This window comes from Pongo pygmaeus, chromosome 12 (genome assembly GCF_028885625.2).
Source record: "Pongo pygmaeus isolate AG05252 chromosome 12, NHGRI_mPonPyg2-v2.0_pri, whole genome shotgun sequence".
NCBI classification, from domain to species: domain Eukaryota; kingdom Metazoa; phylum Chordata; class Mammalia; order Primates; family Hominidae; genus Pongo; species Pongo pygmaeus.
In genome coordinates this window covers 78,656,872-78,672,218 of record NC_072385.2, presented here as the reverse complement: position 1 = coordinate 78,672,218, position 15,347 = coordinate 78,656,872, and the positions used below count along the sequence as shown (strand labels likewise).

The window sequence follows — 15,347 nt, the reverse complement described above, 5'->3', positions numbered from 1 at the left end:
GGCTGAGCCAGCAACTATGCCAGCTCTTTCCATGTAGTCTTTGTAGGAACCCCATGAGTAAGGCTATTATTATTGTCACTTACAAATCAGAAAACTTAGGCACAGGAAGCTTAATTAGTTTGCACGTTTAGTAGGTAATGGAACCAAATTCAAACCCATGTAGTGTGACTCTGAGAACACACCTGAGGCCTCTGCTTAACACTATTTTCCTCTGCCATGTTGCCTGTCTTTACACTAGACTCCTGGTGATTGGTAAATGGTGGAGGCAGGATTTCCCAAATCTAAGTCCAAAGCCCATGCTCTTAATCACTACAAGCTAGAATCATTTTGGCCACTAGTTTATATTGGGGGAATGATAGGCCAAGTCCTCACTGTGGAGGACTTGAATGTCAGTGAATGGACTTTATTCCCTAAGTTAAAAATTAGTTGAAAAGAACAACTATTGACCCATCTTAGATAGGATAACCATTCAACCCAGTTCACCCTTGTTGCTCTGGTATAATTATTAATAGCTTTCCTTTTCACTGTCAAACGTATCTTGGTCTGTACGATAGATTGTGGTTAATCTAATCTTGATGATGCTTTTCAAGGGCAGGCTTGTATTTTCATTGTCTCAGTACTGGTACATCAGTTTTTGGTATGAACATAGCTTTCAGCATACCGTGAACAGAGGAGCTGGTAAAGAGGCTCGGTATTAAGTGCCCTGGCACAAGGCCACCTGGCTATCCTATCCCTGGGGTGTGCTTACAACTCTCGACAATAAGAATGGTGGCAGAGAGTAGGCATGTTCTTGAATCAGTTTCCTTTTAGACATACCTTTGCGAAGTCCATGCTCCTGATTCAGAAATGTCTTTGTGACCCTACAAAGCAGTAGAAAACATGGTTCATGCAGCACCATCACCCTAGTGCCAATTAGTTTTCCAGAAACCCCTTGGGAGAATGTTCAGATTCCATTCTTCCCATGACAGAAGAGGCAAGAATATCTTTCACCTCTAGAGTTATGCATTACAATCCGTGGATCAGAGAATTGGAGCAACTGAAAGAATGAGGTCCTCTAAAGCAAGTTGTATGTAAGGCATAATATTAAAATGGTTTCTGGAAATTTTATTATAGAACTCCTATTCTTAAATATTACCTCTTTTCTTGGAAGCAAAGATACTGGTCCTATTAACCCTGTACTCCTTTTCTCCATTTACCCGACTTATTTTTTGAAAACCCCAGGTATTTAAATACTCATAAATGAATGAATAAACCTCATAGAAGTTGAAAATGTATTTTTGATATTATGATCGTCTTCCTTGGACTTGGGGAGAAGAGATGTTTAATTTTATTTTCTTGAGACAGGGTCGTCCTCTGTCATCCAGGCTGCAGTGCCATGGCATGATCACTGCTCACCGCACCCTCTGCCTCCAAAGCTCAAGCAATCCTTCCACCTTGCCTCCTGAGTAGTTGGAATTACAGGCATGTGCCACTATTCCCGGCTAATTTTTGTATTTTTTGTAGAGATGGGATTTTGCTACGTTGCCTAGGCTGGTCTTGAACTCCAGGGCTCAAGCAATCCACCTGCCTTGGCCTCCCAAGGTGCTGGGATTATAGGCATGAGCCACTGCACCCAGCTTATTTCCATATTTTTTGTACAGGCTGGGTTTCGCCTGTACAAAAAATAACTTTTCAACTAATTTTTAACCTATGGAATGTTGCCCAGGCTGGTCTTGAACTCCTGGGCTCAAGAGATCCGCCCGCCTCGACCTTCCAAAGTGCTGGGATTACAGGCATGAGCCACTGCGCCCAGCCAAGAGGTGTCTTAAATTGTGAAGTTTTAGTTCTCAGAAGTGTAGTGTTAATTTAAAGGCAGTCACGTGTCCATGCATAATGCACATCATCAGATTTCTTCATCTCTTCATGTGGTTTGCTTGACAGTGAAGTTTTGGATAATAAGTGTTTTTTGTGGATTCTTCTGTAGGTGGAAGATGCTGTGCCTTTTCCCCTGATGGGAAAGCCTTAGCGGTTGGCTTGAACGATGGGAGTTTCCTGGTGGTAAATGCTGACACTGTTGAAGACATGGTCTCTTTCCATCACAGAAAAGAAATGATCTCTGATATTAAGTTTTCAAAAGGTAAAGATCACAGCAGATACTTTTTAAAATAGCACAGTCTTGGGACAAAAAATTTCAAGAATGAATTATTTCAAATGTTTCTTTGACCATTTCCCCACTTTTAAAATACTAGGTTCCTGGAAGTAAATTCCTATATAAAATGCTTTGGTGTTAACCCCACATTTTTCATTACAGATACGGGAAAATACCTTGCCGTGGCATCCCATGATAACTTTGTGGATATTTACAACGTACTTACAAGCAAAAGGGTTGGCATCTGTAAAGGTGCTTCTAGTTATATTACACACATTGACTGGGACTCTAGAGGTAAAGTATGTTGTGGCTTTTAAAATAGAATTTCTGTGTTTAAAAAATGTCCATTTACGCATTGTTTCTAGAGAGAATGGCAGTTGAGTATCAGAAATGGGAAAGGGGAACCCCGCAACAATATAAACGACCGTAATTTTACAACCCAGAGGCAGCTGCTGCTAACATTTTGAATACTTTTTCCATCTTTTTATGCTTAAGATTATTATTGTCACTATTGATTCAAGCCACTGAGTTTTGAGACGGTTAAAGATACATGATGCCTTTTGTTATCATAGCAAGCCACCACCTCAACTTTAGTTGGGAGTGTTTTCTCCTTGTCTTGGGTCCCCTCCTCCTCCTCCTGGCTGGTTTCCCTTTTCCACCCAAAGCTCCACCTCTTGGAGAACCGCCCAAAAAGGCTCAAGCAAATTTCCTCCCCAGCAGAGGTAGAAATCTACATTCAGCCTGCCTAAAGTTCCTCTGCTCTGTAAAACTCCCAGCCTACTCCTACCTCCTCCAAGTCATGCCCACACATGCCATGAGGATTTGTCTATTTAATAAATCTAGCTTTTATGGTGTTGCAAAGTCTTAAGCTAGCAAATGTGGAGGCTCTGGAAGTGAGTAAGGCATGGTTACTGCTCCCTGTGGAGTTTATAATTGAGTGAGGGAGACATACTCATCCATAAATAATACAAGAGCACAAAATGGGTACTGTGTGAGTAAGCAGTGGTGAGTCACAAGGGAAGTGGTGAGCAGGGACTCAGAATGGGCCACGGCAGCATTCAGTACCCAGGCTGGAACATTGCACTATAGGGTGAGTCACTTGTAAATCCTATCCTCAAGACTCGGCTGATGTTGAGAGTCTGGAGCAGGTACTTGGGAATGGACAGCATTCCCACCTTGAGAGACGTTGTAGTCCACTGTGGTAGAGAAGCACCAAGCCCGATGTATGCTCTGAGGGAAAGCTCCTTGGAGGTAATTCATGGAGCCTCTATAGAAGGGAGTGACCTTTGAGGTTGATCTTGAGAGGATAAGGAGAAATCCACCAGATAGCGCAATCAAGGAAGAGCCATTCCAGGCAAAAGGAATATGGCATATGAAGAGCGAAGGTGGGAAGAACCAGGGGGTGATGAAGAAATAGAAGTGCTGAGTGGCTGAGGGTGTGAAGGGGGGAGGGGAATGTGGAGACACAGGCTGGGATGGAGTAGAAGTTTCACGCTGAACTGTGTACTTGTAGGTACTAGGTAACTCTGAGGGATCTAGAGTGGGGTATTCCCTCCCATCTTGGGGAGAAGTGAGCCTGGAGTTGGAGCAATCAAATTAATCAGGAGAACGATGATGAAGGCCTCTGCCAAAAAGGTTATTTCAGAGTATTTCTTGGAGTAGTGGCCATAGACCAGGACTTGGAAACCCTTCTGCCTGGCAGGTATTTAGTTGTAACTATACTTGCCACACTGGAATTTGGATTTTATTTCAGCTTTACAACATTCAGGGGTTTTATACGGTGCAGTAGATAGAGAAGAAAGCATGCGATGCATTGCATTTATACAAGATACAAGTCCCAACAAGGGCAAAGGGAGATCAGATAAGTCTGTTTCGCTTTCATGTCAGGGCAGTGCCGGCCAGACACAGTGCTGAGGGCTTCGACCGGCATTTATGACCAGGCAGGGCACTATGAGTTATCTAGGAACTGGTGAGGCTGATGAAAGCAGCAGCTTCTCAGACCCTTCTTTGATATTCTCTGCTTTTTTTTTTTTTAAAGAAGTTATTTCTCCCTATTTATTATCTTGCTATTCTCTTGCCAGGTAGAATAGGGTCTGATTAACTTTATTTAGAATCTGACACACACACACACACACATACACACACACACACACACACACACACACACACAAAATACCTGATACAATATGTGAAATCCCACTACTCAATGACTATTAGGGATTAAAACCCATTATTGTTTCTATTACGGAGTGAAGAGTCCAGAGAAAAGAGGGTATATAAAGAGTAAATTTTGACTGGGAAGATTTCTTAATTATTTTGAATGGTAAAATACACATAACAAAAATTTACCATTTTAATCATTTTTTAAGTGTACAGTTCAAGGACGTTAAAAACATTGACACTGTTGTGCAACCATCACTGCCTCCGTCTCAGAACTCTTTTCATCTTGTAAAACTGATGACATTCCCATTAAATGATAACTTTTCATTTCTCCAACCCCTGGCATCTACCATTTTACTTTCTGTCTCTATGAATGTAACCACTCTAGGTACCTCATATAAGTGTAATCATACAGTATTTGTCTTTCTATATAATGGGCTTATTCCACTTAGCATAATGTCCTCAAGATTCCTCCATGATGTAGCGTGTGTCAGAATTTCCTTACTTTAAAGACTGAATGTTTCATTTTATGTATAGACCATATTTTGCTTATCTATTTGTTGAGGGGCACCTGTGTGGCTGCCACATTTCAGCCACTGTGAGTGATGCTGCTATGAACATGGATGTACAAATATATCTTCAAAACCCTGCTTTCAGGTATTTGAGGTATATACCCAAGGGTGTAATTGCTGAATCATATGGTAGTTCTATTTTTAACTTTTTGAGGAATTACTATACTGTTTTCCATAGCAGCTCTACCATTTTATATTCCCACCAGTTGTACACAGGGGTTCAAATCTCTCCACATCCTTGCCAAAGCTTATTTTATGTGTTTATTTTGATAGTGGCTGTCCTAATGGATATGAAGTGTATCTCATTGTGGGTTTCATTTGCGTTTAGGGAGTTTGTTCTTAATTCTGCAAATGTATAGGCCCTGTGTCAGATGCTAGGGATATAAAGAGAAGTAAGTCCCACATAGAAAGCACAAGATCTCTGCCAGGATCAGGGGTATGCTGCTGTGGAGGGGCCTGGGGGAAGGTCTGTGTAAAGTCCCTCAATATGGAGCCATCACTTGTTGGAAAGAGGAGCAAACCTCCCTATTTCCATAATCTTGCCCACGGCCAGCCTCCTAGAGCTCAGGATGCTGAGGGAGGGTCCTGGGAGTGAGCAGGAGAGGAGTGGAGTCAAAGGTCTTTGAAAAGCCACCATGTCTCTCATTGTAAGGGTCCCTGCAGTCAGGTGAGGGGGTCGGACCAAGTGCCTTTTGTGGATTGAGAGTAGTAGAGACACTTCTGATTTTTAGGGAAGAATTACACCATCTGGAGAATAAGAGCAAGAATGCCCGTGAATCTTCCTTGATCTAACTCCACTAACCATGAGACATGTGTCATCCTGATATTCCTGTATTCCCGACATCCCAGTCCCCAAAATGCCTGATCTCGAGAATGTGCCATGCTGCCTCAAAACCAGCCTAGCTTTCACAGCAGGGGCCTCCAGGGTCTGGCAAGGTTGAGAGCAGAATTTAGAAGCAGGGATCTGTTTCATGCCTTTGATCCTGTCAAAAATAGTGAAAGCATTTGCCAGAGCCAGCTGGCTTCTCAGGGTGGGGGATGGCAAAGCCGCCAGCCTCAGCAGCCTCTTGTGCCCATGGCAACTACAGGTCCTTGGAAAGCCAAAAAGTGCATTGGGCTTTTGCAGGAACATCAGCTACCCCTGAATGAAAGCTGCAGCATGGAATGCTTGAGAAAGAAAAAATGTATGGAGGGAGAGAAAACATAGAAAGGATATTTTCTAAATGCTGTAAGATCTTTTCTAGAAATACCAGGCTATAACATCCTTTACAAATTAACAATTTGAAGGCTGGGCGCAGTGGCTCACACCTGTATTCCCAGCACTTTGGGAGGCTAAGGTGGGTGACCTGAGGTCAGGAGTTTGAGGCCCGCCTGGCCAACATGGTGAAACCCCATCTCTACTAAAAATACAAAAATCAGCCAGGTGTGGTGGCGGGCGCCTGTAATCCCACCTACTCAGGAGGCTGAGGCCAGGAGAATCACTTGAACCGGGAGGCAGAGGTTGCAGAGAGCTGAGATCGCACCAATGCACTCCAGCCTGGGTAACAGAGCGAGACTCTGTCTCAAAAAAATAAATTAAAAAAAATGACAATTTGAGCCATAATAGGACATTTCATTCCCATTTTTATTGCAGATGGCCTGATATTTGGTACATTTAGTACCAATTGTTGGAACTATTCTAACTTGTAAATTATATAGCAGCTGGGATGATGTATGTGGATCACTTTGTGGGCTGCAAAGCTCTATGGTACCCGCAAGATGTGTGATGTAAGGACATGGGTGTCTTTCAGTTTTTAATCTGTGTGAGCAGATATTTCCAGTGAATAAAAATGTGATTCTGAAAGGATTACTGTTATTCAAGAGCAGTTATACATGCAAACAGAGTTTTTGTTCTTGCTTCTGTTCCTCATCCTCAGAATATGTCAGTGGTGAGATAGATAGATAGATAGATAGATAGATAGATAGATAGATAGATAGATAGATAGATAGATAGATATCACAGCAGGCAGAGAGAAAAAGGAGTGGTGACCTAAGTATTTCCTCATGCTTAAAAAACGTGTATTAGCAGCAGTAAAGAAAATTTTGGTTTTTAAAAAATACCTTTAATTATTCCTTCCTAATAGAAGAATAGCTTCTTGGTTTGGTTTTTTCTTCTTCACATCCTTGATTGCAAAGAACAGAAACCCACTCAGACCAACCTAAACTTTTTTTTTTTTTTTTGAGACAGGGTCCCACTCTGTTACCCAGGTTGGAGTGCTGTGGCGCAATCTCAGATCACTGCAATCTGTGCCTCCCGGGCTCAAGAGACCGTCTCACATCAGCTTCCCGAGCAGCTGAGACCACAGGCGCCTGCCACCATGCCCGGCTAATTTTTTTTTCTGTATTTTTAGTAGATACGGCGTTTCACCATGTTGCCCAGGCTGGAAACCAGCTTAAATTTTAAAATAATAATAAAAGATGAGTTTATTGGAAAGATACGGAGATATTTTATAGAATCCAAGAGCAGGAAAGAACACCTGCCAAGGAACTGACTTTAGCAATGAACTAGAAAATGTGCAGAAACCAAGCAAGCAGTTCCTCTCCCCTCCTCTCCCACTGTTAGGCAGCTAGTTTCAGCATCCACTGCTCTTCTGGGTCTTATCTCTGCCTTTGACCCCTCTCTCTGCACAAGCAGCCTTTCTCTACTTCATCTGCACATGGCCCAGTCTCGGCTGCCCAAAATGCCACCCACAGGCCCAAAGTCCACATCTCATCCCGGTAGGCACCAACTGATTCAGCCTCTCAGATTCCAATTTACCAAGAGAGAATTTTGATTACCCAGCCCAGTGTGAGCCTGGCCCCTCCAGGATCAACATCTGCCCCCAGAGTACAAACATGACCGTGGGGGGCAGTTCTCAGGGAAGGGGCATGGGCTAGATGGGGACCCTACAAGCTGTCTGCAATGCTACACAGCACTTCCGGTACTTGTCTATGTGTTTAGATTCTCGAATATTTTTGCAATCATAAATTACCTCACTGAGAGATTTTTCTCGTTTTTGGTTTTAAGTGAAGTATGATCTTTGAAACTGTGATGTAAAGTGAGTTGTTGGGATTTATCTGAGGATTATAGTCCTCTGAATTATCTTAGTATCTCATGGCCAAATATCATCTAAAATTAGCCATATTCAAAGAATGTGTTCACTGAATAACTGTTTGTCCACGTGCTTTGTCACTTGCAATCACTCTTGAGTGTCCTAAAAATAGAATTACTTTACAGATGTATTTAGTTCATCGGAAAAGTATTGGTTACTCATTTTCTTATAATTCTAAATAGTCAAAGATAACTAACTCCCTTTCTTCTTTTCTCACTTACATATATTCAGCCATAAAGTCAGAAGATGTGCCCATTTCAGGGTACACATTTTCAGATATATTTGCTCCAAGTCAAGGAAAAATCCCCTAATCACTGTGTTATAATTCACCAAATTAGAAATGATTAAAGTTGTCAGTTTAGAAATGAGAGAACCTTATTTTTAGTCACATAGAAGTAGATCTACAACTTCTTAAGATTAGCCAAGCTAGGCTGGGCATGGTGGCTCATGCCTTATAATCCCAGCACTTTGGGAGGCCGAGGTGGGCAGATCACCTGAGGTCAGGAGTTCAAGACCACCCTGGCCAACATGATGAATCCCTGTCTCTAGTAAAAATACAACAATTAGCCAGGCATGGTGGTGGGTGCCTGTAATCCCAGCTACTCGGAAGGCTGAGGCAAGAGAATCGCTTGAACTTGAGAGGCAGAGGTTGCAGTGAGCCAAGATTACACCACTGCCCACTGCACTCCAGCGTGGGTGACAGAGCGAGACTCCATCTCAAAAAAAAAAAAAAAAAAGATTAGCCAAGCTAGATTTCAGATCAAGGTGGTGCCTATTTAAATGCTAAAGAACACGATCTAAACCAAAAAGTTCTTATTTTGGTATTATTTTTCTAAGAAAGATATTTCAAAACTACTAGATATACATAGTTATGGGAAAAAACAAAAGGAGAAATATTATGTATATGTATACTGAATTATTTATAGGTGAAATATTATGATGTCTGAAATTTGCTTCAAAATAATCTAGGGTGGAGGTTCATGAAACAGGGTTGGCCACGTGTTAATAGCTGTTGAGGCTGAACAGTGGGCATACAGGGGTTCTTTATATTCTTCTTCTATACATGTTTGAAACTTTCCATAATATTTAAAAAATGGCAAAAATACTGGAACATATATACCTTGAGTCATTTACATTTTAAGCCTTACAAGATTGTTGCCATTGTAGGAGGAGAATTAGGAAATGTAAACTTTTTCAATGTCAAATCCAAGATTATAATTGTACATCAGACTGAAAGACTATTTTTGCCCAACATTTTCCTTGGGGAAAGTCCTGGATTTCTTTTCAAATGTTCAAGTAAGACCCAGAGGGTGGGGAAGGAATGAGCATTTATAGTTTGTGTGTTCTGTTTCTAAACTTTAAAGGCAAATTTAGAACTCAGTCCTAAGTAAATGTGAATGCTCACAATAAGTGTTTTATTTCTAATTGCCATAATCTTCCAGTGACATAATTCTTGCCAACACAGTTTGCTGAGAGGCAACTGGAAAAAACAGGGCGAAAACTGATTTTTCTCAGGCTTTGGAAAACTATATTTTCAGTGCAGCAGAGTAAAACTTATCAAGCTTTATTCTTCTGTTATTTGAAGGATGTTGAAGGTCAAATATTATGAAGTCCATACTCTAAAAATCACAACTTTGGGGTTTGTACCACATCATGTAATTTGCTGTACATGCCCTTCTGAATAATTCAAAATGTATTTACTCAATTTATGAGATTTTGATTAAAATGAATCAAAGTAGCAGCACCCATGCTTCTCATTTTATAATAAAGAGATAAAGTCAGAGTTTAATTGTCTCTCTACTTCGTTCTGTCATAACAGGAAAATTATTGCAAGTTAATTCAGGTGCCAAAGAACAACTTTTTTTTGAAGCTCCAAGAGGCAAACGGCATATAATAAGACCTTCAGAGGTAACAATCATACACAAAGATTTTTAAAGATATTTTGTGAAGATTTAATATGTGCATTTTAATAAAACCTATCACATTAACTACTAATATGGATTATATTTACTATACCTTTAAGATTCATTGTGTCTTAAATCTGATTGTTTAATCTGGTTTCCAGGTTCCCAGAACATATGGATTTATCATACCACTGGTGTAGCAATGTACAATTGGTGCTCTGATTAATTTTTCTCTGCCTGAAGACAATGAATAAGCTAGCAATTTGGATGTTATATATTCCTTTTTCCATTTGACATGTCATTTTGTGCAGAGCTTTTTATGAACATACATTTTGAAATATGTTTTCTCAGTGGTTATTAGTAATTGTGAACATTATTATCTATAACAACAGAATTTTATTTTGTTTTTTTGAGGTGGAGTCTTGCTCTTTTGCCCAGGCTAGAGTGCAGGGGCGCCATCTTGGCTCACTGCAACCTCCCCTTCCCAGGTTAATGCGATTCTCCCACCACAGCCTCCCGAGTAGCTGGGATTATAGGCATCTGCCACCACACCCAGCTAATTTTTTTATTTTTTTTTTTAGTAGAGATGGGGTTTCCCCATGTTGGCCAGGCTGGTCTCAAACTCCTAACCTCAGGTGATCCACCCACATCAGCCTCCCAAAGTGCTGGGATTACAGACGTGAGCCACCGTGTCCAGCCTGGAAATTATTTTTTGAGACAAAAACAATCTGCAATCTGACCATTGTATTGTATCAAACTGTTTTCTTTTTTCCATGTTTCCTTATGTCCTTAGCTACATACATCATTTTTTAGTTGCTGAAATCAAAGCCTAGATAAAATTTTTGAATCCCTAAACTAACACCTCTTGAAAGCTAGATGGCTTTTGTAGATGCGTACCTCTTTCAGGGTGTGCACATAATGAGCCCTGGTCTAACTGTTGATGAGGATGAGGAAATATTGCTTCCTTAGAGGAAAAGGAGGTAAGGGTATGCCACTGAGTGGCAGGCATCTGCCTCTCCCTCGCTTCAGTTTGCCAGTATCTTAAACTGTCCCAGTATTGTAAGGTTCTCCCTAAGACATTTGGACACGTGTACATTTGCATTTTCATTGTTCGTGAAGAAAGTATATGTGTAGTACTTAAAAAATATACGTTGTTATAGATCATGGCATTGTATTAATGGAAATTGTTCACTGAGAAATTTTGATCTCACTCCCCTCCCCAATTCCAATTTGTCTCTGATCAGTCCTCTTTTTAACTTTTTTATATGGAGAAACTTATGGCCTTGAATAAGAGGTATTTTTAATTATGTCATTCATTCACTGGTCATTTGTTGACTGCCAGATACTTTATATACTTTTATTTTTAATTTTAATTTCAGCTTTGATTTTAGATTCAGGGGGTACATGTGTAGGTTTGTTTCATGGGTCTATCGTATGACACTGAGGACTGGCATACAAATTATTGCATCACCCAGGTAGTGAGTGCAGTACCTAGCAGATAGTGTTTTAGCCTTTGCCACCTCCTCTCTCTACCCCCCAGTAATTCCCAGTATCTGTTGTTCCCGCCTTCCTGTCTGTGTGTACCCAATGCTTTATTCCCACTTGTGAGAACATGTGGTATTTGGTATTCTGTTCTGCGTTAATTCTCTTAATATAATGGCTTCTAGCTACATCCATGTTGCTGCAAAGAACATGATTTCATTATTTTTTATGGCTGCATAGTATTCTATGGTGTATATGTACCACATTTCCTCTATCCAGTTGGTCACTGATGGGCATCTTGGTTGATTCCATATCTTTGCTATTGTGAATAGTGCTGCTATGAATATATGAGTACATGTGTCTTTTTGGTAGAACAATTCATTTTCTTTTGGGTATGTACCCAGTAATGGTATTGCTGAGTAGAATGGTAGTTCTTTTTTAAGTTCTTTGAGAAATCTCCAAACTGCTTTCCACAGAGGCTAAACTAATTCACATTCCCACCAACAGTGAATAAGCACTCCCTTTACTCTTCAGCCTTGCCAGATTCTGTTATTTTTTTTACTTTTAATAATAGCCATTCTGAAGAGTGTGAGACGGCATCTTGTGGTTTGGTTAGCATTTCTCCAATGATTGATGATAAACATTTTTTCATGTTTGTTGGCTGCTTGTATGTCTTCTCTTGAGAAGTGTCTTTTCATATCTTTTGCCCACTTTTTTTTTTTTTTTAAGGGTCTTGCTGTATCATCCAGGCTGGAGTGTAGTGGCACCATCACGGCTCACTGTAACCTCGACTTACTGGGCTTAAGTGATCCTCCTGCCTCAGTCTCCCGAGTAGCTGGGACTGTAGATGCACACCACCATGCCCAGCTAATTTTTGTATAATAGTTTTAGTAGATCCAGGGTTTTGCCATGTTGCTCAGGCTGGTCTCCAACTCCTGTTGCCCTCTTTTTAATGGGGTTGTTTTTTGCCTGTTGACTTAAGTTCCTTTTAGATTCTGGATATTAGACCCTTTTCAGATGCATAGTTTGCAAATATTTTCTCCCATTCTGTAGGTTGTCTGTTTTCTCTGTCGATATTTTCTTTTGCTATGTGGAAGCCCTTTAGTTAATTAAACTCATCAAGTCTCACTTGTCAATTTTTGTTTTTGTTACAATTGCTTTTGAGGACTTAGTCATAAATTCTTTCCCAAGGCCGATGTCCAGAATGGTATTTCCTAGGTTTTCTTCTAGGATTCTTATAGTTTGAGGTCTTACATTTAAATCTCTAATCCATCTTGAGTTAATTTTTGTGTGTGGTGAAATGTAGGGGTCTGGTTTCGTTCTTCTGCATATGGCTAGCCAGTTATCCCAGCACCATTTATTAAACAGAGTCCTTTCCCCATTGCTTATTTTTGTTGACTTTGTCGAAGATCAGCTGGCTATAGGTGTGCAGCTTTATTTCTGGGTTCTCTATTCCGTTGGCCTATATGTCTTTTTATACCAGTACCAGTCTGTTTTGGTTACTGTAGCCTTGTAGTATACTTTGAAGTCCAGTAATATGATACCTCTGGCTTTGTTCTTTTTGCCTAGAAATGCTTTGACTATTCAGCCTCTTTTTTGGCTCCACATGAATTTCAGAATATATACATGTATATTTTAATCCTCATAACAGTTTTACATGATAGTTGTCAATCTGGTTTTACAGATAAGGAAACTAAGGCTCTGTGAGGGCAAAAGACCTGCAGCACTGTGATCTCAACCCAAAGGCATCTATGTGTGACTCCATGGCCTAAACCATGAAGGCTTTCAATTTCTCCTGTGGATTTAAATATCATTTCACATCATTTCAGCTGTACTTTCCCTTCCTGTTTTAGTGCCCCCAAATAAGTATACTAAAATGAAATGTAATTTAACCAAATGGTAGAGGAGGATGAGGCTGGCTTGGAACAGATGAGCAATTATTATATAAAAGAAAATGCACAAAAGGAAAATCCATGTTATAATGCTGCCCAAAGTGACAGGCTCTTGCTCTGAAGAGTTAATTCGTTACCCTGTGGTGCACATTTGTTACTCCAGAGGCTGATTCCTGATGATGTTGGTTGCAGAGTCCCTCCAACTGATGCTTTCTTGGCCAACTTCCCTAGTAGTGCCACTACTGAGAGCATTGAAGAGGTAGCTCATCATGTTAGTCCCAATATTATAAGGCCCTTTGACTGAGCATGAGGGATTTTGGAAAATCTTTTTCAAAGAAGCAATTTTTTTTGTTAAGAAACAATCATGGTAAACTAATAAAAAGCTTACCCAGCAAATTGTTAAAATATGACAAATGTTAAAATGCCCATTTCAAATCCATCTGATACAAATGGTACAGTTAAAGCAGCACCATATTGGGAGGCAAACTCTCTGGAGCAAACCTCCCCCTCAGCTTCCTAAGCGTGCTGTGACTGCAGTGATGCAACCTCTCCGTGGGCCTCAGTTGCTTCCTTTGCAAAATGATAATATGTCTACCTGAGGCAAGGTGCTAAGGAAGGGATCCCTTGAGGACTCTCCTTCCATCTTAGTTCCAGCATTTTTAACAGGTTTATTTAACCCTTTTGCATTGACGGATTATAGGTATCATTCTTAATGCTCCATTTTAAGTGCAATTTCTGTAGCTTCCAGCAAGTTCGACATTTGCTTCCCCTGGAGAACACGGTGTCCTGATCTGGCCAACAGTTTTGTGTTGGGGTGTCTGCCAGGGGAGCAATACCAGCTCCCTTTCCTTTCCTGCTGGGATAATGAGGCCAGCATCACTGTAGGGATTGTGAGTGGACTAGGAGAGTCTTAGAGATGGAATCTAGAATTTGGAAGGGAGTCAATGGCCAAAAGCATGCTTCCAGAACCAGCAAGGGATGGTTCTCCCTGCTTCTCTTCCTGTGAAGGTTAGGTTAGGACATCATAAGGGGTTGAGGGACTCCAATTCTAACACTGAGGTGATTTCAGGGGGAACCACTATGAGTCACCTTGGTCTGTGTTCCTACCTGAGGCCCCCAAGTCACAGGACCAGATTCAGATTTTTGTTTCCACCTCTGTGTGCCTCCAAAAGAAACACACAAGATTAAATGAGGAGAAATTTGAGGGACTAACAAACGTATAGCACCTTACCACGTTGTGACTAAAACTCCTGGCTGCATCTTTATCTTGTAATTTCTCTTCTAAGCAATAACAACAAGTGGAAATTAGGCAAGGTACATTAGCAACGTGCAAAACAGTTTCAAATTCAAAAAGAGAGATCTGGGCTTTAATTTTAGCTACAGTTGTCTAATTTCTTTTACTCCTTCTGAACAGTGCTTCGTCTAAAGAAACTGGAATATTAAAGTGTAATAGCAGACGTTGAATGAAAGTAAATGAGATAAAATCTCCCAGGAAAGCCATAATGTTGTTGTTATTGTCTATTATTGTTTTCAGAAAATGGAAAGAAAAACCTCAGTCTTATCAGGATTTAACCTATACAAATTACAAATATTCTAGCCAAGAATTTCAGACAAAACAGCTTTAAAGGATAAAAGATTCATGGCAATAGAACATGAATAGAACTTCAGATTTTTAAAGTAGTCTCTCTAGAGTATACAGCATATTAAGCTTGCCACAGAATCTTATTACTTTTTCCTCCAAGGAAGCAGTCATGTTTTTTAAAGTTGTGTCTTGTAACTTTTTAAAATAATTTGCTAAATGATCATCTCCATTGATCAGCCTAGCTCAGTGATTCTCAACTGAGAGCAGTTTTGCTTCCCAGGAACATTTGGCAATGCCTGGGGACAAGGGTATGCTACTGGCATCCAGTGGGTGGAGACCAGAGATACTCTAAACATCCTGGCATGCACAGGACAGTCCCAACAACAAAGAATTTTCCAGCCTAAGACATCAGTGCTGGGGTTGGGGAATCTGGATCCAGCTTATGGCTTATACAATGATAAATGTCTAGTTAAGAGGTAAAATACCTTATTATTAT

The 15,347-nt window shown here is 40.5% G+C and overlaps 1 protein-coding gene across 4 annotated transcripts in view; it reads left to right on the top strand.

Moving 5' to 3' along the window:
* Positions 1 to 15,347, top strand: part of EML6 (EMAP like 6) — a 262,095-nt gene that overhangs the window by 187,938 nt on the left and 58,810 nt on the right. For all 4 annotated transcript variants that reach the window (XR_010123243.1, XM_054473926.2, XM_063649364.1 and 1 more), the window contains 3 exons: positions 1,964 to 2,116; positions 2,291 to 2,422; positions 9,811 to 9,899. Coding sequence is in view for 3 of the 4 variants with exons in the window: in XM_054473926.2 (XP_054329901.1) it covers positions 1,964 to 2,116; positions 2,291 to 2,422; positions 9,811 to 9,899 (374 nt within the window). In the remaining variant the exon portion in view is untranslated. The remainder of the gene's footprint in view (positions 1 to 1,963; positions 2,117 to 2,290; positions 2,423 to 9,810; positions 9,900 to 15,347) is intronic.